The sequence below is a fragment of the Ursus maritimus genome, unplaced genomic scaffold (genome assembly GCF_017311325.1).
Source record: "Ursus maritimus isolate PB19 unplaced genomic scaffold, ASM1731132v1 scaffold_21, whole genome shotgun sequence".
Lineage (NCBI taxonomy): Eukaryota > Metazoa > Chordata > Mammalia > Carnivora > Ursidae > Ursus > Ursus maritimus.
Window position 1 is genome coordinate 48,030,559 of NW_024424564.1, and position 22,301 is coordinate 48,052,859.

General features: G+C 52.5%; 2 protein-coding genes across 5 annotated transcripts; both read left to right on the forward strand.

Moving 5' to 3' along the window:
- The first annotated feature begins 331 nt into the window (after positions 1–331).
- MIEF1 (mitochondrial elongation factor 1) lies at positions 332–12,216 on the forward strand. Of its 4 annotated transcripts, none has more exons than XM_040637567.1 (6): positions 332–469; positions 4,799–4,949; positions 5,870–6,047; positions 6,259–6,521; positions 7,308–8,015; positions 11,949–12,216. In XM_040637567.1, the coding sequence occupies exons 2-6, from the start codon at positions 4,806–4,808 to the stop codon at positions 12,030–12,032; spliced, it is 1,377 nt and encodes a 458-aa protein (XP_040493501.1). In that variant the 5' UTR covers positions 332–469; positions 4,799–4,805; the 3' UTR covers positions 12,033–12,216. The 4 variants fall into 4 exon arrangements, with proteins under 4 accessions (XP_040493501.1, XP_040493502.1, XP_008703765.1 ...); XM_040637568.1 differs by having other exon boundaries at positions 7,308–7,833; XM_008705543.2 differs by lacking the exon at positions 11,949–12,216 and adding an exon at positions 9,324–10,864.
- A 1,965-nt stretch (positions 12,217–14,181) lies between these two features.
- Positions 14,182–16,263, forward strand: ATF4 (activating transcription factor 4). The gene is made up of 3 exons (XM_008705542.2): positions 14,182–14,386; positions 14,939–15,256; positions 15,351–16,263. Exons 2-3 carry the CDS (start codon positions 15,031–15,033, stop codon positions 16,178–16,180), a joined length of 1,056 nt encoding a protein of 351 aa, XP_008703764.1. The 5' UTR covers positions 14,182–14,386; positions 14,939–15,030; the 3' UTR covers positions 16,181–16,263.
- Positions 16,264–22,301: the final 6,038 nt, after the last annotated feature.

Below are 22,301 nucleotides of genomic sequence, written 5' to 3' on the forward strand. Positions count from 1 at the left end.
TTGTCAGGTCTCTGAGACCCAGATTAAGAATTCCTGCATCTTAGATAGTCTTTATAGCCCCTTCCACCATTAATTCTGATTCTAGGCTTCTGTTTTTTCCCTTCTGCTTATAGCTTGACGCCCAGCCACTGCCTGTCCCCCATGGCCCCATGGAGCCGAGAGGCGGTGCTCAGTCTCTACCGGGCCCTGCTGCGTCAGGGTCGAGAGCTTCGCTACACTGATCGAGACTTCTACCTTGCCTCCATCCGCCGTGAGTTCCGGAAAAATCAGAAGCTAGAGGATCCTGAGGCCCGGGAGAAGCAGCTGGAAAAGGGCCTGGTCTTCCTCCACAGCAAATTGGGGGGGATTATTTAGGATCCCCTCCTTTCCTCTCTCATCCTAATTCCAGGGGAAAGAGGACAAAGGTGTCTTCTGTAGACACTCCTGCTCTTTCCCATCCCTACCTCACAGATGCAGTAAGAAGCCTCAGGTGGGTAGACACTTAATCCTATAGGTGTCTTTTTTTTTCTCTTCTCTTCTCTTCTCTTCTCTTCTCTTCTCTTCTCTTCTCTTCTCTTCTCTTTTCTTTTCTTTCTTTTTTTATGCAGGGGCCCCAGAGAGGGGACCCTTTCTTTTTAGTGACCATAGTCACTAGAAATCAATGGAGGAAATACAGACGTTAACAGAAGTAGGTTTCCTTATTGAGAAAAAATAGGCCCTGAGTTTCAGGCCCCACCAGAACAGAATGAGTATCACCATTTTATTTCATGGAACATTTTACATCTAACATTTTATGAAAATGTTAGAAAAGATATTGGTTAAAACTATTAGAGTTCAGTTCTAGGCTGGCTCATTTTCCAGTGGATTCAGTTACCTTGTGGGTCAGATCATACTCCCCAGGCATAACTAGATTCTGTTACAGCACGGTCTATAAAGCAAGCATAGCGTGTAGACTGCAAAGGACCGTGTCTGGTTCAAATTCTGGCACTGCTGCTAATAGCTGTGGGATTTAGGGCAAATCACTAGACTTTTCCAGGCCTCCATTTCCTCATTTGTAAAATGGACAGAATGGTACCTTCTTTGTCCAGTTATTTTGAGAATTAGATGAGACTGTGCTCACACAGCACTTAGAATGGTGCTTAATAGTTGGTATGTTAGTTCTGTTTGCTCCTGATAGTGTTATCAAGAAGTCCCGCTCTAACCTAATGAGTATATTTAATTCAGCAGCTTTTTCAGAGGGCCTTCTATGACCCTGGCATTGTGGCAGGCTCTGAGATAAAGACGAATGGTATGGCCCATCAGGGCACTCGGTCTAATGTGGAGATGAACAGGAAGTAATTCCAGTGGGAGCAGCTCTGTACCAGAGGGTCATATAAAGAGCTTGGAGATGGGGCTGAGGACAGGATTCTGCCTGAAGTAGGTTGGTGGTAGGGGGATCATAGGTGGCTGTAGAAGAGGGGACGTTTGAGGACTGCCTCAGATGAGAAATAAAAGCTTTCCGGGCCGATGGGCAAGAATAAGCAAATACGGCGGTGGAAACTGCACTTGGTAGTCTGGAAACTTGAGTCTGCTGTGGCTAGAATGGCACACCTGTATGGCAAGTGGCTGGAGTTGAGGCTGGGCCAAGTAGGCAAGGACCCTGACTCCCCTATTGAAGAGATGGGGACCGTCACAGCTTTGGGAAGCAAGGGAAGGGCACAGAAGAGAGACTGTGGCAGTGGCAGTGTGGAGACATTGGTAAGAGACACTAGAGGCAGTAGATCTGGCAGATGCCACGGAGCAATGGAGGGGGCGGGGTGGCCTCCGGTCAGTACAGTGTACGCAGCAATGCGGCTTGGTGACCAGGTGACTGAGGCTGGAGGAGGAGAAAGGAAAATGAAGACTGACTGAGGTGCAAGGCTTGCCAGCTGGGTGAGGGTGCTGTTTTTGATGGAGAGGGCTAGTGGGCGGGGGGAGCGGGGAACCTTACGTAATGGCGTTTGGTTCGCTTCAGCCACTTAGGTCGACTGGCAGACTGGCCTTCAGCGGTGGGGACGGGGGAGGGCTGATGCCCATGGGAGCCTGCCTGCACAGGGAGGGGTAGCGGATCTGGAGGGAACTAGTGAGGTATCGAGTCTTTGTGTTCTTAATCTAGTGTGACTGTGAGTTGGGTTATAGATCGCCATCACCGTCTCCTCAAAAAACCAGAAATAACCCCATAGGGTTAATAGCTCATTTGTGCAATGACCATGTACAATGTGTCAAACACTGCTGGCCCTGGGAACAGGGCAGTGAGTGCCAGAATGCCTCCAAGAAGTGTGTGGTCTCCTGGTTAATAGGAGATGTGAGCAGCTGGGGTTGCAAGAACAAGAACTGTTCTGCTCATGGAAGCACCCTCCTCTCGCAGGTCAGCAGGTCTTGACATCGCCCCGTCCTTGGATGTGGGGAGCACATCGCGCTAGAGGAGGATGGGCCTTCTCCAGTCTACCCAACTTACTAGCTTTGGTCTCAGGCCCAGAGTAGCGTCAGTGTGCGTTTTAGAGGTCATTCTTAGCTCCAGCTCAGAAGGAAAAATAACTCAGGATAGTCTGGATTGCCGACTGCCTTCTGGAAGTTGACCTTTTGTCCTGTGGATAGAAATTGTAAAAGGCTTAATGATACCCAGTATTTGTGGAGTACTTCTACAGTTTATAAAGTGTTCATGTACAGTATTTTTGTAGATGTTTTTTTTTCTCACTACAACCTTATGATTCAGGCCATGCAGGCATAATTATCCCCTTTTCATAGCTGAGAGGTGGAGTAATTTAGGAAGTCACCCAGCTAATAAGTTAGGGCCCAAAGACTCATCCTCAGGATTTCCGGCTCGAAAACTCAGGCTCTTTTCTATTATGCTACATCACTGCCTGGTTCTTACCAGTCATCACATGGGTTCAGGGAGGCCCAGTCATCCAGGCTGTTTCTGGCTTTTGCTTTGGGGGGGGGTGTGTGTGTCCTGGTCCTGCTCCATCCCATTCAAGGAGGTGCCTGCATCCAGGGGTTTTCTCTCTTATAAATATATCAGTAAAGGTTCTCTTGTTGTTTAAAAAAAAAAACAGTGGTCGTTGTTACGTGTGGGGAGCTGTGTAAAGTTCTACTTTGTCCTGATTGGATACTCGGCCTTGGCTCAGTTTGATCTGCCCCGTCTCTCTCTCAGTGGCCACTGGAGGGAGGGTGAGTAGCATTTTCGCCTGACCCCACCTGTAACATAGTTGAACTCTTCTCCCTGGCCTTGCTTGCTCTTTGCATATTATGAAGTGGGACTGTATTTCAGTTGGCCAAGTAGTCTTCCATTATGTCCCTAAACCTGAAGCTTCTACTGACTGTAAGAGGTAGAGAAAAGTGCCACCAAGGTTGTGAACTCTAGTTAGGGAAAAATATTTTTGGACTCGACAGTAACTCTTCCTTAATAACTCAGTTGCTGGAATAAGTAGAGTCTGGAATCTTTCTTTCTTTCTTGGGGAGGGGGAGGATAGAGGCAAGGGGCAGGAGATGTGAAGCCAGCAATACCCATTTGCAAGGGTATTAGAAAGAAGGTTACTTACACGAAAACGCACCTAGGTATCCCGTCTGTCTCTCCTCCCATTCTGGGTGTGTTGGGACTCTGGCTGGCGTACAGCTGGTTTTCCCTGTGTAACTCCTTGTGAACTGGCCACAGGAGGTAGGGGGGAGAGTAGCAGTGGTGAGAACAGTACTCAGATCTGAACCACTTGGCCATCCTTTATCTGTGTGGGGCCCAGGGTTCTAACTTGCTGGGAATCGGGCTTGTTTGGGGACGTGGGGAACTTCAGTCAGGACGACTCCATTGTTGCTGAGGGGCACAGGTGCGCTCCCCTTGCTTGAGCGCTGGACGAGAGGCCAGCCTCTTTCGTATGGAGCCCATGAACTCCCTTTTAGGTGACCGCGTTTTTAGTTTATTTTCCAAGTGCATTTGGGCATTTGGGTTTTGTTTGTTTTTTCCCCCAGTTAACAGCCAAGTTTACAGTGTCCTTGGCATTTATTCTCGGTGTCACAGTGCCAGCCTCCCCTAAGCTTCTTGTAGCCCCCTGGACACTGTCCCCAAGAAGCAAAGCATTTGTCAAGTGGGAGTGTCCAGAGAGAGTTATTTTCCCTTCGGACCTTTCTCATGTATAGACCTGAGGTTATGTCTCTGTGTGTAGTGGTTTGGTCCATGTTATTTCGTGGTTTGTTTGTTTTTTGTTTTTTGCAGAAAGTAGAATAGGAAAGTTTGCGGTGGGTAACTGTGATAAACGTGATAAGCAGCTGGGAGTTCTGAGTTGTGGAGATGACTGTGCCGTTCCCTGTGGTTAGGACCTCTGGCGAGTCACCTCCCTGTGTGTGAAGTGACAGCATGGACGTGGACGAGCATCTTCTATCCTCACCTAGTAGATGAGACCTCCTCACATTCACCTTATAGGAAGTAGTAGCCACAGGATCAAAACATGATCTACATTATCTGATGGGAAGGGAGAGGGTTGAATTGCACGGTCGGGTACTTCGTGCTACCATAAGAAGGGACCGACAGTGAGCTAAGGCTTTCTAGATCTAGAATCTTAGTAGATTGGTGGAGAGGTTTTTTCACAGTTAGCGTGATCCATTCTTCCCCCTTGCATGCAGATATGTCATGAGACATGGTGTCTCTGTCTTGACCCTAGAGCCTGCAGTGCTAGAGGCAGGAGGATTTGGGTTGCTGGAATTCACAGAACACCCTGTATGTGTTGGGAGCTGGCCTGATGGGGGAGAGGGGGAGGGATGGCTCTCGAGGCCCCATGTGGTGATGGCTATGTTCTGCCTTTGTCCTCAGGTGAGCGATGGCAGGCTCTGGTGAGCGCAAAGGCAAGAAGGATGACAATGGCATCGGCACGGCCATTGATTTCGTGCTCTCCAACGCCCGGCTGGTGCTGGGGGTGGGCGGAGCGGCCATGTTGGGCATCGCCACACTGGCAGTTAAGCGGGTAAGTGCGTGCAGCTGGGGCCAGAGGTGGGCGAGGGGGTGAGGCTGCTTCTCCAAAGTGGAGCTGACCTGGAATGAGGCTCCAGTGCTGCCAGTGGGAGCGTGAGCTGGTCATGTGGCATTATAAGATGAGCCTTTGGGAGAATTCCCTAAGTCCACTTCTAGGACTCTGCCTTACAGAAATCATTGGAGATACAAATAGGTCTATCCCAGCGAGTAAAAAATGGCAAATAACTAAAATATCCTTCCTTAATTACTTTATTTAAAATAGCAACACTCCCACCACATATGCACTTCCTAATTCCCTTTCCTACTTTATTTTTCTTAACATTTATTTCTGCATACTTCACATTTAACTTGTTAATTATACATTACCTGTATCCCTCCACTGGACTGGAAACTCCATGAGGGCAGGGTTGGGTCTCTTTGGTTTACTGCTTTATTCTGTGTGCCTAGAACAATGCCTGGCACATAGTAGCCACTCAATATCCATTAAATAAGTGACTCCGTGTTCAATGTTATAGTACATTCATAAGGTACAATATTGTATAGTCAGGAAAGGTACCGTAATATTGGACCCTGGTTCATTTTTAGTGGCATGGGGAAATGATAAAAGTGATCAGTGAAAAAAATCCAGTTCCAAAAGTATATATAGAGTCAGATCCTAATTTCTATAAATGTATATTTCCAGAAAGAACTAAACCAAAATATTAACAGTTGTCTTTGTGTTGTGACGTTATGGTAGATCAGTTTCTTATTTGTATCATTTAGTATTTCCTAAGATTTTCTGCATGTAGCAAAGTATTCCATAATCTAGGCTAAAAGTTATTGAAAAATAGTAGTTGAACTCCCGAGGGCAGAATTGCTGAGAAGAAGGAAAACGGACAGGAAGCTACCTATGCCGGTCCTCTGCTGTTTCAGATGTATGATAGGGCGATCAGTGCCCCTACCAGCCCCACCCGCCTGAGCCATTCAGGGAAAAGGAGCTGGGAAGAACCGAACTGGATGGGCTCCCCCCGGCTGCTGAATAAGGACATGAAGACAGGCCTGAGCCGGTCCCTGCAGACCCTTCCCTCAGACGCCTCAGCCTTTGACACGGGTGAGGAAAAGGCTGTTGCCCCCCTGGGACTTCTCTCTGGGCTCTCAGTGCTACGTGTGCCTTCAGCAAACGCTTCTCGAGCACATGTGTGCCAGACACTGTGCTAGCACCTGCCTGTGGTGCCAGGCCCTCCTCCTTGCCAGGGCCAAGGCAGCTGTGGATGAAGCAAGCATGGGAAGAGCTCACGTGCCTCTCTCTCTTGCCTTGGCAGATGCATTCTGCCCGCCCCGGCCCAAGCCATTGGCCAGGAAGGGCCAGGTGGACTTGAAGAAGTCACGACTCCGCATGTCCCTGCAGGAGAAACTTCTTTCTTACTACCGGAACCGGGCAGCCATCCCTGCTGGCGAGCAGGCTCGGGCCAAGCAAGCTGCTGTGGACATATGTGCCGAGCTCCGGAGCTTCCTGCGGGCCAAGCTGCCCGACATGCCACTTCGGGAAATGTACCTGAGTGGCAGCCTCTATGATGGCCTGCAGGTAACGAGGCAGTTCCCACGAAGGGCAGGGTTTGGTGCTGACCAGGCTGCTTCTCCAGAGCATAGTTGGTATGAAAGATCAGCGTCCCAGGCTTGCCACAGAGACCGAGCTCTTCCTGCTTCTGAATTCTGCCCTCTGCAGTAGCACTTGTTGGGTCTTGTTCTTTTTTCTTCTTCTGACGGACGTGGGTTTTGTTTTGTTTTTGAGATACTATTTATTCATTTGAGAGAGAGAGAGAGTGAGTGAGTGTGTGCATGAGTCGGTGGGGAGGGGCAGAGGGAGGGGGAGAAGCAGGCTCCCTGCTGAGCAGGGAGCCCAATGCGGGACTCAATCCTAGACCCCAGGATCATGACCTGAGCCGAAGGCAGACGTTTAACAGACTGAACCACCCAGGCGCCCCTGACAGACGTGGGTTTAAATCCTCACTCTAGGGGCGCCTGGATGGCTCAGTCATTAGGCATCTGCCTTTGGCTCAGGTCGTGATCCCAGGGTCCTGGGATCGAGCCCCGCATCGGGCTCCCTGCTCAGTGGGAAGCCTGCTTCTCCCTCTCCCACTACCCTCTGCTTATGTTCCCTTTCTTGCTGTGTGTCTCTCTCTGTCAAATAAATAAATAAAATCTTAAAAAAAAAAATCCTCACTCTATTTGAATTGATAACTGTGACATGAACAAATTCATAGTTTCCTTTATTGTTGGGGGTAAATGTGATGGTGGGACCTGTGTTTGGGGATGCTTGTCTCTTGAGCAGATCAAGTCCCTCAGAAGCTTTTTAATTCTGCCCAAATAGGTGGTGACAGCTGACCACATCCAACTCATCGTGCCCCTCGTGCTGGAGCAGAACCTGTGGTCTTGTATCCCTGGTGAGGACACCATCATGAACGTCCCTGGCTTCTACCTGGTTCGTCGTGAGAACCCAGAGTATTTTCCTCGTGGTAGCAGTTACTGGGACCGCTGTGTTGTAGGGGGCTACCTCTCCCCAAAGACAGTGGCAGACACGTTTGAGAAGGTAGTGGCTGGCTCCATCAATTGGCCAGCCATAGGGTCCCTCTTGGACTATGTCATCCGACCAGCACCACCCCCAGAAGCCCTGACTTTGGAAGTGCAGTATGAGCGTGACAAGCATCTTGTCATTGACTTCCTGCCATCAGTGACCCTTGGTGACACTGTCTTGGTGGCCAGACCACACCGGCTGGCTCAGTATGACAACCTCTGGCGGCTGAGCCTGCGTCCCGCAGAGACGGCACGCCTACGGGCTTTGGACCAGGCGGACTCGGGCTGCCGATCTCTGTGCCTCAAGATCCTCAAGGCCATATGTAAGTCCACTCCGGCTCTGGGCCACCTCACTGCCAGCCAGCTCACCAATGTCATCCTCCACTTGGCCCAGGAGGAGGCTGACTGGTCTCCAGATATGCTGGCCGACCGATTCTTACAGGCCCTGCGGGGACTCATCAGCTACCTGGAGGCCGGGGTCCTGCCCAGTGCCCTCAACCCCAAGGTGAATTTATTTGCAGAGCTCACTCCTGAGGAAATAGATGAATTGGGATATACTCTCTATTGCTCATTGTCTGAGCCGGAGGTGCTGCTGCAGACGTAGGGCAGGTGAAGGCCACGGTGGGCCTCAGGTGGTCAGACCCTGGCTTCTCCGTTAGAAACACGTGGCTGCATAGTTGGTGCCTCACAGGGTCCCTAGGTGCCTCCTATCTTGCTGGTCATCGCCCCGTCACTTCATGCTGATCAGAATGCCATCTCCTTGTCTGCTGTTTCCTCAGCCGACCCTTTCTGTTTTTGTTACCAAACACCGTGCTCCTGCCCCTCCCCTCCCCCTTGCTCCAGGCTCATTTTTCTGGAATGAAAGGAGATGGTGGAGCATTGGCCGGAGCTGGTGTTTTACATTGTGGCCCAGGTGTTCTGTCTGCCCTGCCCTTTGGCCTGTTTCTTTTGTGTCTTCTCTGTCTTTTCCCTTGTTCACGCCTTCTGTTCTGCTCTTTCGCCTGGAGCGGATCTGCCTAGTCAAGATGTTGCCTTTTTGTTGAATGTCACCGAAGAGTTATGAACGCACGTTTCGGAGCTGAGCTCTGCAGAGTGAGTGAGTGCCCAGACAGTATTTAGAGTTTCTGGGGGTAAAGCGGGCAGAAGAGCCGGCCTCTGACCCAGATTCCTGGAGGAGAAGCCCATTTCCTCCACCTCCTGACCAGCTCCAGTTCCTAAGCGCTGAGGTCTCACGGGAGCGCTGTTACTGACCCACGCGCAGCAGTGAGGCTCAATATAAACTGGGTGCAGCGTTGCCAGGAGATTGTGTTCTTTAGTGGCCACCAGTGAGTGCAGTGGGGACGCTGGCGGTGGTGAAGAAGGCCTGGAGAAGGCTGTGCGCGCCTTAACCCAGATCAGCGCTGCCGCGTGAGCAGCGAGGGGATGAGGAGGGAGGGAGGGGGCTGTCCGGACAGCACCTGTGCACAAGTGCTGTTGTTCAGCCCCTTCGCTGCCTTATTGCCAATTAGGATGAGGCCTTCAAAGACACAGCCTTTGTGCTAGAGGTTGAAGGGAGGTTGGCAGGTGGCAAACACTGGCTGAACAATCCAGTCACCAGTTGAGGCGTGGCGACCATATTTCTTCCCTGTGAGACCCTGCCTTTCCAGGACGTTGCCTGAGTGCAGGAACAGGCCCACAGCCAGCCCCTCATTCCCCAGTGTCCGCCATAGGAATGTGAGAGGGCGTTTGCTGAACTGTCCAGGCACCGCCAGAGGCCAGAGGGTGAGCGAACGTGCGCTGACCTCTTTCCCGTCCTGTCTCACCCCACACCTAGGGAGACTGGTGCTACCCAGGAAGAGCGCGCATGGATAAGACACATAGGAGAGGGAGATGGGGCCTCCTACGTTCCGCTCAAACTGCACTGCGTGTCGCAACGTAAAAAGTATCCTGAGGGTGGGGAGGAGGGTCTCATCCACATCGTCAGCGCATCTTCTTGTTCTGTGCTTTTTTCCTGTTCGTGGCAAGAAGCCAATAATAATTCTGTTTCTGATCTGCCCATCCAGTATTTTATTCTCCCATGAAGTTTTATTTTTTCTCTTCTTACTACCTCTCCGTCAGTGAGATTCTGGTGAAGCTCTCCGCAGCTGTCTCATTCCTTCCCCATGACAGCAGCATGAAATGACTCTTTAAATAGCATTGAAACCTCAGCTACCCTTTGAATTTACGGTAGAGATTCCTGTCCCCTTCTTGTCATGGGTTAGAAGGTTGCGAACTAGGGTTAACTTTGGCTGTATCTGGAAAATTTTCCTGCTTCTCTCAGAGATCTGCCAAGGCTCCTTAAAGTGGTTCAGTTGTTCGTATGAAGCTGTTGAGAGAGAATGAAAAATAGAAAGCCCAGAACCCTGAGAGATTCTCCATCCTGGCTGTTCACCAGAATCAGATTCGAGTTTAGAGAAAATCTCTGTGCCTGAGTGCTATCTAAGTGACTGGGGGAGAGGGCACGGGGCGGGACCCGGCATCGGTGGTCCCGTACACCCATCTGGTATCCATCAGAGGGAAGGGAGAGGGGAGGTTGCAAGAGCATGGATTAGTCTTCATTGAGATAAAGGATTTGGTTTTCCTAATTTATTATAGGACCTAGTTTTCCCAGGCTGGCATCTCTGACTAAATTCCATATAAAACATTGGAAGGAGAGCTGAAAAAACAAATGGTTTTAAAGACTAAGTCCCCAGTTATCAAAGCCAAGTGTAATTGTGATTTGACTTTATCTCCTTTCTTAAAAAGCATCTTCCTAAGGGCGTCTCTGTCTCTTAACCATGTTTCACAAAACCCAAAACTGTAATTTTTCCATTTCACAAGCAAGAACCACCTGGAAGTCCTCAGAACTAGAAGCAGTGGGAGTTCTTTGCCCTGGTCCTGGTGGGTTTGCTGACTGAGGCTGGGCCAGCCTTGTAAAACATGGAAGACAGTCCAGTGCTTGGAGATTCTTGGATGGAAGAGGGCAACATTCTGCCCCAAACCCGCCCCCCAGCTCCGCCCCCCTCCGTCCAAATTTTTTAATCTTTGGGGAAGGATGTTGTGCCTTTCCCTGCCATTCTGCCTTTCTACTCAGTAACTCCCACCTCTGCCTGAAGTAATGGCATCTCCTGCTTCTCCATCTGGACATTTTTCTTTTGCACCATCTAGGTTAGCAAACCATGAGTTAGCCTAATGCTTAAAAAACAGACTCATTGTCTTGAGAAGCCTAATCAATTCCAAAGCATATTTTGGTTTTTTCTCTGTTGTCCCTTCCTAAAAAATGAGTTCAGGATAACAGTATTTTATATGGTTGGTTGTGACTTTTTTTTCCCCCTCAAATAAATAATCAAAAACTAATGTTTGGAAAAGCTGTGTTGAGGCCTATAATCTTTCCTCCTCGGTCTCAGCCCCTGGTGGCCACCTTGTTCACACTCTAGATTAGCTGACATTGCCACCTTGTACTCCACTCAAGCTGAGAACTCACTTTTTTTTTTTTTTTGTATAAGATTTTATTTATTTGAGAGACAGAGCACAAGTAGGGGGAGGAGCAGAAGCAGAGGGAGGGGGATAAGGAGACTCCCTGCTGAGCGGGGAGCCCGATGTAGGGCTCAATCCCAGGACCCTGAGATCATGACCAAAAGCTTTTTTTTTTTTCTTTTTTTTTAAAGTAGGCTCCACCCCCAGCATGGAGCTCCACGCAAGGCTTGAACTCAGGACCCTGAGGTCAAGGGCCAGATGCTTAACCGACTGAGCCACCTAGGTGCCCCTTGAGAACTCACATGGTTTTGATAAGGAATCAGCTTCAGGATCACAAGATCCTGGAGAGGCCCCAGGAGGGGTTCTGTAAGTAGGGAACCCCCCATGTGTCTTAGTCCTCTGCCATGGCACACCTTCCTTGATACTGTGACCCTGGCTGAAAACTGCTCACAGGGTTGGTCAGCACTGTGCCCTTCCTGCTAAAGCTCAAGGCCAAAGACAATGGTAAGGACACTTGGGACTAGAGCTGTCAGGCTGTGGCCCTTTTACACACCACTGATTTTAAGTGGCCAAAACACCAGATGTGGGTTCTGAGACTGTGTCCAGCCGGTTTACCTTTTCATTCGGATCACCTTGTAGTCTTTAAATCCTTGGTCCCTGAGGCCGAGTCCACATCTTGCCTTCCAGTCACTTGCCTGCCGCTCAGCAGCAGTGGATGCACTCAGCAGGTAGATCTGGAATCCGTCACCGGTTTCTGTCCCACCTTGGCTAGGTGCACCTAGAAGCAGCTGAGCCCTGGAGAACTATCTTTTTTCTCCTTGAGGGAGGAAATAAAGCTAGGGAATGTGAGGACCTTCCACAGCATGGAAAGAAAAAAATAAAAGTCACCTTTCCAACAGCTTTGACTTCTGTGTATGGTATGAAACATTTTCTTACAGGGGTGATCCTGCTTCTCTATTTTCAGCCAGGAGAGCCTTTGAAGTGCTTGATCTGGGTCTCCACGATAGAATGGACGGGACAAGCTGCCACTGGAGTCATTCGTCTGTGACCTCTGCGGTGTCAAAACTGGGGCGATGTTACTTTCTTTAATTCTCAGCCTTCTGCATGGTTGTCTGTAAGGAGGCACTGGCAGGTCTCCTGACAACAGCAAAAGGAGGATGTGCCCCATGGGTCCGGAGTTACACCTTGGAAGACTTGTGTAATGGCTCAGGGATACTTAACTGACTTTGCACTGAAAGTCTAGACAACTTCGTTATATCTTGACATGCGTGATTCTCCAAGGCAGTAGAAAAACCATTCTTGTCCCAGTATGCAGTGTACTTTGATGTACCAGTTGTTGCTGCTGTCAGCTCAGTCAAGAATAGAAGAGAAGGCCCCTGAGGATGGTGTAAGGGAGATGCGGAGTGGGGAGCTCAGGATCAGAAGACCTGAGTTCTAATAATGGTAATAATAGGCAACCATTTATTAAGCATTTACCAGCACTTTGCTCCGTGCTTTCCATATATGACCTTCATTCTAAGGATGAGGACACTCATCATTAGCCTCAATTACAGATGAGGAAACTGGCTCAGCAAGGATAAACCGCTTCACCAGAATGTCTCAGCTACTAAACAGAGGAGCCAGGATTCTTGGGTTTGCCTCTAAAAATCTGTCTTCTAAGTCCTGCCCCAACTTGTCTCCACTGGCAACTGTGTGACTTTGGGCCACACACCTCGTCCCATTAGTTCTCAGTCTGGCCTAAAGAAATCTTTGGACTAGCTAGACTGAATCAAAGCAATGGATGGTCTGAAACACATCAAAGACCGTGTTTTCCCAATTTTTTGGCCTCACAGCCCTCCTACAGATACTTCTATGGCCCACTGAAATGGAGGTAGAAACTCAAGGTTTCTGCCCCTACAGGGCCTGACTCTGAAGGAGACAGGAGGATGATGGAGACCTTTCTTGGCACTCCACAGCTCCCCAGTAGAGAGCAAGTTGCAGGCCTTGACCTGGACTGTTGCTTCCAAATACACGAACCTCCGCAAGTGGGCTTGGGTTCTCAAGCTCCCCCCACCCCCATATTAGCGCCATTAGGCGGACTTGCTGGGAAGTGGTTACGATACACCTGCCAGTTGCAGAATTGGGTGACAGATACCAGTTTAACAAAATCTGTTGGCGGAATTGCATCTGCATACACCAAAAGAAGTTCCCTTCTGATAGACTGCATACTTTTAATAGAAGAGCAAACATTTTAGCAGGCTGGGTATGTAAAAATACCCTAAATTGGGCTAGAGATTATGTATCTTCCCGACTGGACTTGAGAGTTCACGGTAAGGATGCAGACAGAGGTGGCCCTTGATAGTAGGTGCGCACGGAGCGTTTGAGAACCCGACTGAGGTCGTCGGTCTCACCCCTTTCAGCTACTTAAGGACTTGCCTGTGGTTAAAACGCACACGAAATGCCACTTCCTTTTGCCTAGTTTCATCTCGGGCCTTAACTTGGTCGCTAATTCGGAGCTTCACGGAGGGCAGTAGGAAGGGACCACAGGGGCCGGGGCCTGAAGCATCCCGGGGAAGGAGCCAGGGCAGTCACGAACGGGTACGGGTGTGCCGAGCTGAGGAAGTCACCGCACAGGGGATTCACCCACACGAAGCCACAGAGTACAGAGCACAGCGGCGGAAACCGCACTGGCCAATCCGCCTCTTCCCGCTCAGACCAGGCCTCCCTTACTGAGCAGCCCGCCCACCTCGGGGACCGAGCCAATAGAAAATCGAGATATATATGACTCACCATGGCTAACCAATCAGCTCGACGCTCGCGCTCCGTCAGCAACTCGCGCGATAACCGGGCGGCCTGGGACTTCACAGTAAAAACCTTCCTTGGGCTGAAAGACTTCTCTCCCCGCCCCCAAGCTAACACCGGAAACGAGGTGTGTCTGAAGAATCCCTCCGCGCTCTCCGGCGGCAGAGGGAAGACTGACTCTTTGATCTTAATAGCCTTGCAAAGTAGTGCGCCTTTCTCCTTTCTTGAAACCTTGAAAAGAACTCCTGTTCTCTTCACAGCTACAACCTGGACATAAAAGTCGCGGGTTGGACACGGTAGGGGGATCTGATAGAAGAAAACTTGTGGGTGGGAGGCGCGGGTCACGTGACCGTGGCGGAAGGATGTGCAGTGTGATGCGTCCTCGTAGAGGCAAAGTCTATAAAGGACCCTTGGACGGCGCGCAGCAGCCATTTCTCTTCCTCCCGCCCATAAATGTAGTTCTTCTCAGCAAGTGCGCCCCTTCCCGCCTCCAGTCCCCCCAGGGTCCGCGGCCGCCATGGCGTATTAGAGGCAGCAGTGCCTGCGGCAGCATTGGCTTTTGCAGCGGCGGCAGCAGCACCAGGCTCTGCAGCGGCACCCTCCAGCGGCTTAAGCCATGGCGTAAGTACCGGGACCGGGCCGCCCCGGCTGTGCTCCCCTGGGTCGGCGAGGGCAGTCAGCTCGCTTGGGCGCGGCCTGCGGCCGGGCGGCGTCGCGGAGGGGGAAGCGGTTTTACGAGCGCCCGGGACGCGTGACCCCTGTTTGGGTGTCCTCGAGACGCCGACGCTTCTGGGTAGGGAGACCGCGGCCCGGCGCCGGGGAGGGAGAACATCCTTGGCGGCCCCTGAATCTGGTGGCGTCCCCCCCCCTCCCGGCGCCCCCGAAACGTGGCAGGGGCCAAGATGGCGGCGGGGCAGGACGGTGGCGGCGGCAGCGCGGCGTGAGTCACGGGCGGGGGGGGGGGCGCGGGGAGCGGCTCTGCCCCGAGGGCGTCCATCTTGTGCGGCCTGACCGGGCCGTGGGAAGGTGGACGCCATGGCTCTGGGGCCACGTGTGCCGGATCCTCTCCTTCCAAGGGGAGTTCCAGTTTCGCCATCCTCGCCCCGGGACGGGGAGATGACCTTCCCGGACCGGCTGATGTCTAAGGGGACTTGGTTTCTCATTCCTTGTCAGGCTTCTCACGGCATCCAGCAGCAGCGTTGCTGTAACCGACAAAGACACCTTCGAATTAAGCACATTCCTCGATTCCAGTAAAGTCCCGCGACATGGCCGAGATGAGTTTCCTGAACAGCGAGGTGTTGGTGGGGGACTTGATGTCCCCCTTCGACCAGTCGGGTTTGGGGGCTGAGGAGAGCTTGGGTCTCTTAGACGACTACCTGGAGGTGGCCAAGCACTTCAAACCTCATGGGTTCTCCAGCGACAAGGCTAAGGCGGGCTCCTCCGAATGGCTGGCTGTGGATGGGTTGGTCAGTGCCTCAGACAACGGCAAGGGTGAGTGAGAGTCCTTCCTTCCTGGGGTTTGGTCCAGGGGCTTGTGCCGCAGTGTACGTCTGACTTCACTGGTTCTGTCTTAAATCTTTTGCAGAGGATGCCTTTTCCGGGACAGATTGGATGGTGGAGAAAATGGATCTGAAGGAGTTTGATTTTGATTCTCTGTTCAGTATAGATGACCTGGAAACCATGCCAGATGAGCTTTTGGCCACGTTGGATGACACGTGTGATCTCTTTGACCCCCTAGTCCAGGAGACGAATAAGGAGCCCCCCCAGAGCGTGAACCCAATTGGCCATCTCCCAGAAAGTTTACCAAAAACAGACCAGATTGCCCCCTTTACCTTCCTGCAACCACTTCCACTTTCCCCAGGGGCCCTGTCCTCCACTCCAGATCATTCTTTTAGTTTAGAGCTAGGCAGTGAAGTGGATATTTCTGAAGGAGATAGAAAGTCAGACTCTACTGCCTACATTACCGTGATCCCTCAGTGCATAAAGGAGGAGGATGCCCCCTCAGATAATGACAGTGGCATCTGTATGAGTCCTGAGTCCTATCTGGGGTCCCCCCAGCATAGTCCCTCTACCTCCAGGGGCTCTCCAAATAGGAGCCTGCTGTCTCCAGGTTCCCATTGTGGTTCTGCCCGCCCCAAACCCTATGACCCTCCTGGAGAGAAGACGGCAGCAAAAGTAAAGGTCGAGAAACTAGATAAGAAGCTGAAAAAGATGGAGCAGAACAAGACTGCAGCCACTAGGTACCGCCAGAAGAAGAGGGCAGAGCAGGAGGCCCTCACTGGCGAGTGTAAAGAGCTGGAAAAGAAGAATGAGGCTCTGAAAGAGAGGGCAGATTCTTTAGCCAAGGAGATCCAGTATCTGAAAGATTTGATAGAAGAGGTCCGAAAGGCAAGGGAGAAGAAAAGGGTCCCCTAGTCGGGGTAGTCAGGAATGTGTGTGCTTGTACATAGGCTTGCGCTGAAGCTGTGTGTGTAATAAATTATTTTGTAGTGAAAGTACTGCTGAACTGCTTGCTTGTTTCAGTCCACCTTAGCCTGGTGGTTGTGACCAAGGCGAGGAGGGTGGTTCAACCCTGTTGGGCCATAGGTGAGGACCATTGGTGCTTCTGTTGGACTTGGGGGCTGGAGAGAGTTGGACTTCGGGCTCCTGCAGGTGGTGTGCTATGGGGGTGGGGAGCTTCACCCTGAGGGAGCTGGGTGACCGGGAACAACAGCTGAGGCTGTGGCCTGATCAGCATTGTGACTGGTTTTCTAAGTTCCAGATGGCGGTGCCACCTGAGTGCATAATGTGATTAAATTTCACTTCTGATTTTTACAGTTAGTCCTTCCCGGAACTGTAGAGAAAAGTAGGTCTTCCGTTTCTGCTGGAATGAGCTGTTGAAAGAGTTGGGATTGAAGATGTAGCTTGCGGAAGTTCCTGGCCAGAGCTGGGTTCAAAGGCTGGGAGACGGGTCCATAGGTGATGTCAGGACAGCACCAGGAAGCCTCTGTCTTAGTGCATCCTGGGACTCTAAAGTCAGATAAAGCAGTCGTTTTGTCTTGAGTCTGGGCAGGTCACCTCTCCCTTCCTGGCCTGTGGGGCTAGCTCTCCAGGGAGGGCCCGTTTAGTTCATCTGAATGGCAGTGCGGACTCCCCAAGAGTGTGGCCCCAGGCAGTGTTTGTTTAAAGCACCCAATGTGCATTCTCATAGTCCCTGTGGTGACCTCGTGCGCCATTTCCCCAGTGGGAACTAGGTGCCCGAAGAGGCCTGATCCATTTTGCCTTTTGAACTTGGAAGCACATGGCCTGTGAGGTCTGCAAGGGGTGAGGAGGCCCACATGGCCCTGACTTGCTTCCCAATGCCCAGTGTGGAGAGTGGGAGAGCCCTTCTGTTCAAATGCAACCAGGTGTGACCCGGATGAGAATATTGTTCAGGCACCAGAGGGAGTGGAGGTCCTGCCCTGAGATTGTAGAGTTCATCTATGTGGGGATTTCCTGGTTAGAAAAACATCCACTCAGCTGCACACATGGTGTTACGAAGTTCTATTCAAAATACTTTATAGGGGCGCCTGGGTGGCTTAGTTGTTAAGCGTCTGCCTTTGGCTCAGGGCGTGATCCCAGCGTTCTGGGATCAAGCCGCACATCAGGATCCTACGCTAGGAGCCTGCTTCTTCCTCTCCTGCTCCCCCTGCTTGTGTCCTCTCACTGGCTGTATCTCTGTCAAATAAATAAAATCTTTAAAAACAAAACAAAAATATAATAAAGATTTTAAGTGAACACATACAATGTGGGACTCAACCCCAAGATCAAGAGTCCAGCAGGTGCCCCCGCAAAATGCTTTTCCAAAGACTCCCCTCATGGCCATTTTACAGATGAGGGAACTAAAGCTTGGAGAGATTGAATAACCTGCCTGGGGGCCAAGTGGATTCAAACCCAGCCCGTCTGACTCAAGTGTGCACCTAGTGTGGCTGCAGAATTGCTTACGGGGAGGATTATAGGGGGACCCTGGACACATCAAAGCTGGGGGTTCAGAGAAGGCACATGCGGTTGCTCACGTGGTGTTACGGATCAGTCACAAATGTGGAGCTTTCGTAAGATCACCTCGATTCTCCATGCAGCTCACAGCTGGTGGTTTGGGTGAGGAGCTGGAGAGAGGGAGCCCATGGCCACTGCTGAAGGCCCGCACGTGAGCACGACTGCCATCTGTGATCCCTGCTCTATTCCTCACTTCAGTGTTGGGACCTTAAGAGTCTTTTTTTTTTTTTTAATCCAAGATAGGAAATAAAAATCTACAACCACAAATGCTGCTTCCTTCTGCCCACCCCCAACAGTGTCATGCTTTGCACAACGGGCAACTGCCCGAGCCTGGGGCATGTGGGCTGGGGGCAGGAGGACATGGAGAGTTGAGAGGAGGTGAGAGAGACCACAGCCTCGGAAGTGACCCAGCCACTTTGATGCATCTAGTGCCAGTGGCCCTTGGGAGACAGTGGCCCTCTCCTCCATTTGACAGATGGGAAACCTTCCCCTGGGGTGCCCTGAGGGGCAGTGCCAGCTGGAGGCCCAAGGCCAGGATGCTGAGCTATGCCCCTTCCCAGGCCCCTGTGGCTAAGGACTCCCCAAACCCAAAAGGCAGGGATGGGATGGATAGCAAAGGTCCTTGTGGGCATGTAGGCTCAGACCACACTCAACCTTAACCCCCCTTCACTCTTCGCTGTGCTCTAGCCACGATGACCTTCCTGCAGTTCTCTGCTAAGCTCATTCCTGCCTCAGGGCCTTTGCACTTGTTCCCTCCGCCTGCAAGATTTTTCCAGGGCTGCTTTCCTCTCATGCAGGTCTCATATGTCACCCCAAAGGCCTTCCAAGATGACTCTGCTTCAGCTAACGTCCCAGCCCCTCTGCTTTACCGTTTTACTTTCTACATAACCTTATCTCTAGTTGAACCTATTTGCATATATGTTTGTTTTCTAGTTCCCATTCTCAATGACAATGTAAGGTCTTTGATGGCAGAGATCTTGCTGTCTTGTTCATTCCCATATTTCCAGGACCTACAACAGTGCCTGGCAAGTAGTAATTACAACTGACAGTTACTTAAGAGCTCTGAAGCATGGCTCTGAATTCTTTCTGGTTGTTGGCTCTTAATCCGCATTAGCCACGGTAAGGAGGGTCTTACGATTGCACCTTTTGTAACAAGGCAAGCCTGCAGGTGGACACTGGCCCAGGGACAGCTGTATAGACCATGACAGAGGCCTCGATCAGCCCCAGTGCTTGAGAGCCCCACACAGAGGGAGTGGAATGAGACTGAGGTCCAGCCCCACTGCTGTGGGGCCTGCTAGGCCTTGGTCAGCCCCAGGGCTGGGCTCTACCCCTGCTGCCCTGGGGGAGGGGCTGCTCCTGGTTTAGCGCCAAGCCCTCTGCTGCCCACACCTGGAGGCTGCGGCCGCTCTGCTCTCAGCACTGCGTGCCTGTTTTGCCCTGAGATCAGGAACAGGCCTTCGTGTTTCTGCAAGTATTCATGAACACCTGCTGTGGGCTAGACATTGTTCTGGGGCTGAGGATTCAGTGGTGAGGAAAACAGACAAAAATCTCTGCTCTCGTGCTGGCAAGGGAGACCGCCAACAAGGCATCTAGCGTGACACGGCAGTGGGCACGCTGACTGCTGCGGTGGGGGGGGGGTTGCCCAATTAAGACGGGTGTTTAGGGAGGCAGAGCCGGCAGGAGGCGAGGGAGTAAGCCTTCAGTGTCCGTGGCGGGGGTGGGCACATGTGGTCCAGGGCCTTGTTGCCTGTGATGGGACTTGGGGAGTCCCTGCAGCAGGAGTGATAGACTGGTTGCTATTTGAAAAGGGTTCCTCTGACAGCCTGTGACTGGCCGGGAGGCAGGGACAGAGGCCCGGGCTGGGCTCAGCACAGGTAGTGAGGAGAGCTGGTCAGGAGGGCCTGGATAGATTCTAAAGGTCAAGCCAGCCCGGCTCCGATGGCGGGTGTGAGAGGGGAGACAGAATGGTGGCTGAGCAGCTGGAAGGATGGAATTTCCATTTCTTGAGATGGAGACAATCAGGCGAGGAGCAGGGTTTTCATTTCAACTCTCAGACGCTGGCCGAGGGCGTGTCTGGTCCTGGCAAATCTCTTCAACACGCAGGTGGGGACGAAGGGGGCAGCGGACTGCAGCAGACTTTGAGGCCAGAGACCAGGAGGTCCAGCTGGAGACACGAAGCCCCCGTAGCGGCACCTGAGTGCGGGCACACCTGTGCCAGGCACCACGTGGTGAGGGGAAGGCAGCTCAGGGTCCAGCGGGGGGCCACAGGTGGGTGCTCACACCAAGTAGAAAGTGACAGCTCCAGGAGTCAGGACTGTGAAGCTGGGTGACCTCAGTGGAAGGAGCAGGGAAGGACTCTCGGGTAGGAGGTCACAGCAGGCTGCCTGGAGGAAAGGGTGCCTGTTCTGGGCTTCAAAGGATTGGGAGGCTGTGAATGTAGAGAGCATGGGGAGGTGTCCCCAAGAAAGCTGGCCCCGCAAACCAGCAAACTCACCAACAGGCACGTGCCATGAGTGCCACAGTCCCGTCTACCCATCCAAGAGGGCTCCCCGCCCCAGCTCTGCAATAGGAAGTCACCTATTGGGGACCCACCCAGCTCCTGCAGGAACTCAAGCCTCTGTCCACACAGACTCTGGTCAGGCCTGGTGGGCAGGCCCGTGGCTGCGCCCTAGCCAGGTGCCACGGGGCAGTCCTGCCCCACTCTTGCCCCGCCCCTTGGCCAACCCTTCCAGTCGTAAAGCACCAGGAAGTGCGAATGGCTCAAATGGCCCACGCCACTGGGGAAATCACAGGAGCCTTGGCTGGGCCCTCCCACTGGCCACCAGGTGAGTTCCTCCAGCTTTGCTCAGCGTGGTCCCAGTCTGTCAGCTGCCCCAAACCATGGCAGATGCAAGTGCTTCCAGGTGCCTTGTACTCACTCACAATGTCTCCATGGAGAAAGGCCTCTTCCTCCCGTCTTTTAGACCCGGCGTGAATGTGGCAACTCAGTGTCCTCTTATTTGAGCCCTGTCCCTTCCTTTCCCAGCTGGTCCATCAGTCACCAGGTCTTGGAGCTCATGGTCAGAACCCCCCATCCTTGACTTCTGCACACCCCTCCCCTAATGATGGCACCCCCCCCTCCTCTGGGGCCTCTACCAGCCTCTCCCGGGCCCTCTGCCACCTTCTAAGCCCTTGCACCCGAACTGTCCAGGGTGACTGTTTTCTCTTTTTTAAGACTTTATTTGAGAGAGCGAGCGAGAGAGCGAGCGAGAGAGCGAGCGAGCACACAAGCCGGTGGGGGGGGGTAGAGGGAGAGGGAGAAGCACACTCCCCACTGAGCAGGGAGCCCGACGCCAAATTTGATCCCAGGACCCTGAGATCATAACCTGAGCCAAAGCCAGACCCTTAACCAACTGAGCCCCTGTCCAGGGTGACCATTAAAAGTAGGTCCCAGAGTCCTACCCTGACCTACTGGACCAGCATCTGAGTGAGCACCAACTTTGGTCACTCAAGGGGAGCACGGACAGCCACCTTACTAGTGCCACACAGTACAAACGGAACGTTAAGAATTATTGGAAACCCACCAGCAGAGAAGTGGCAGAACCCTGCTCTCACACCTGCAAACTCCCTGCCCCGGAGCGGGGCCTGTCACTCTACACCTGGAAAGGGACACCTGTAGGTGATTGGGAACAGTAGGCGTGTCCTTGTCAGTGAGGGGCCCTGGAGCTCAAGGGCTGCTCAGTGCCGTTCCAGGACAGGGGAGCCGGCTTCTTGCTGAGCAGTGTGGATGAAGGGACGGAGCCTCCCAGCACATCCACGTTTGCCTCTCCCCCCTCAGCGGTCATGAAAGCTCAGCAGGCAGGAGCGAGAAAGTGAGAAATACCCTTTCCCTTCTTTGGAACAAGCCCATCTGAGGAAGGGGGGTCCGTAGGGGTTTGGAGTCACAGCCCCCTCCTCTCCTGCCCTGCTGGCCTCCTGGATGGATGGTCCGCTTCCTGCTGGGATGCAGGACACCTGCAGACAGGACGGGCTCCAAGTCTGCCTTAGCCAGGTCCACGATCACCTGCTGTCCCCACTAAGGATGGAAAGCTAGTTAACAACCAGGAGCAGACCCCCGGGGCAGTGTGTGGGGGTGTGGAACCTTCTCCGCTCTGGCCAGAAGGACCCACTGTGGGGTTGGCAGACTACAGCTCCCCAGCCGGCCCAGCCACACAGTGAGCAGAGAGTGGGATGGAGCTGCCCGAAGGCATCCAGGGCCCTCTTCTCCATGCAGAAGGGGCTCCTGGACTTCCAGAACTTGTCGTCTCCTCCACACTAAAGACCCATCCAGTCAGCACATGCGCTCACCCAGGCACTCGCTCACCGCGTACCCGTCCCTGGCACGTGCCTGCTGGAACGGGGCCAGCCTGCCCTCTCATGGTGGTGGAGCCCCGACCCCAGCCCCAGGCACAGATCTGAGCGTGATGCTGTTTCTTGAGGGCACCTCCTGAGTTGCTCCCCTACAAGAGCACAAGCCTTGGGTGGCAGGGCAGCTGCACCCTGC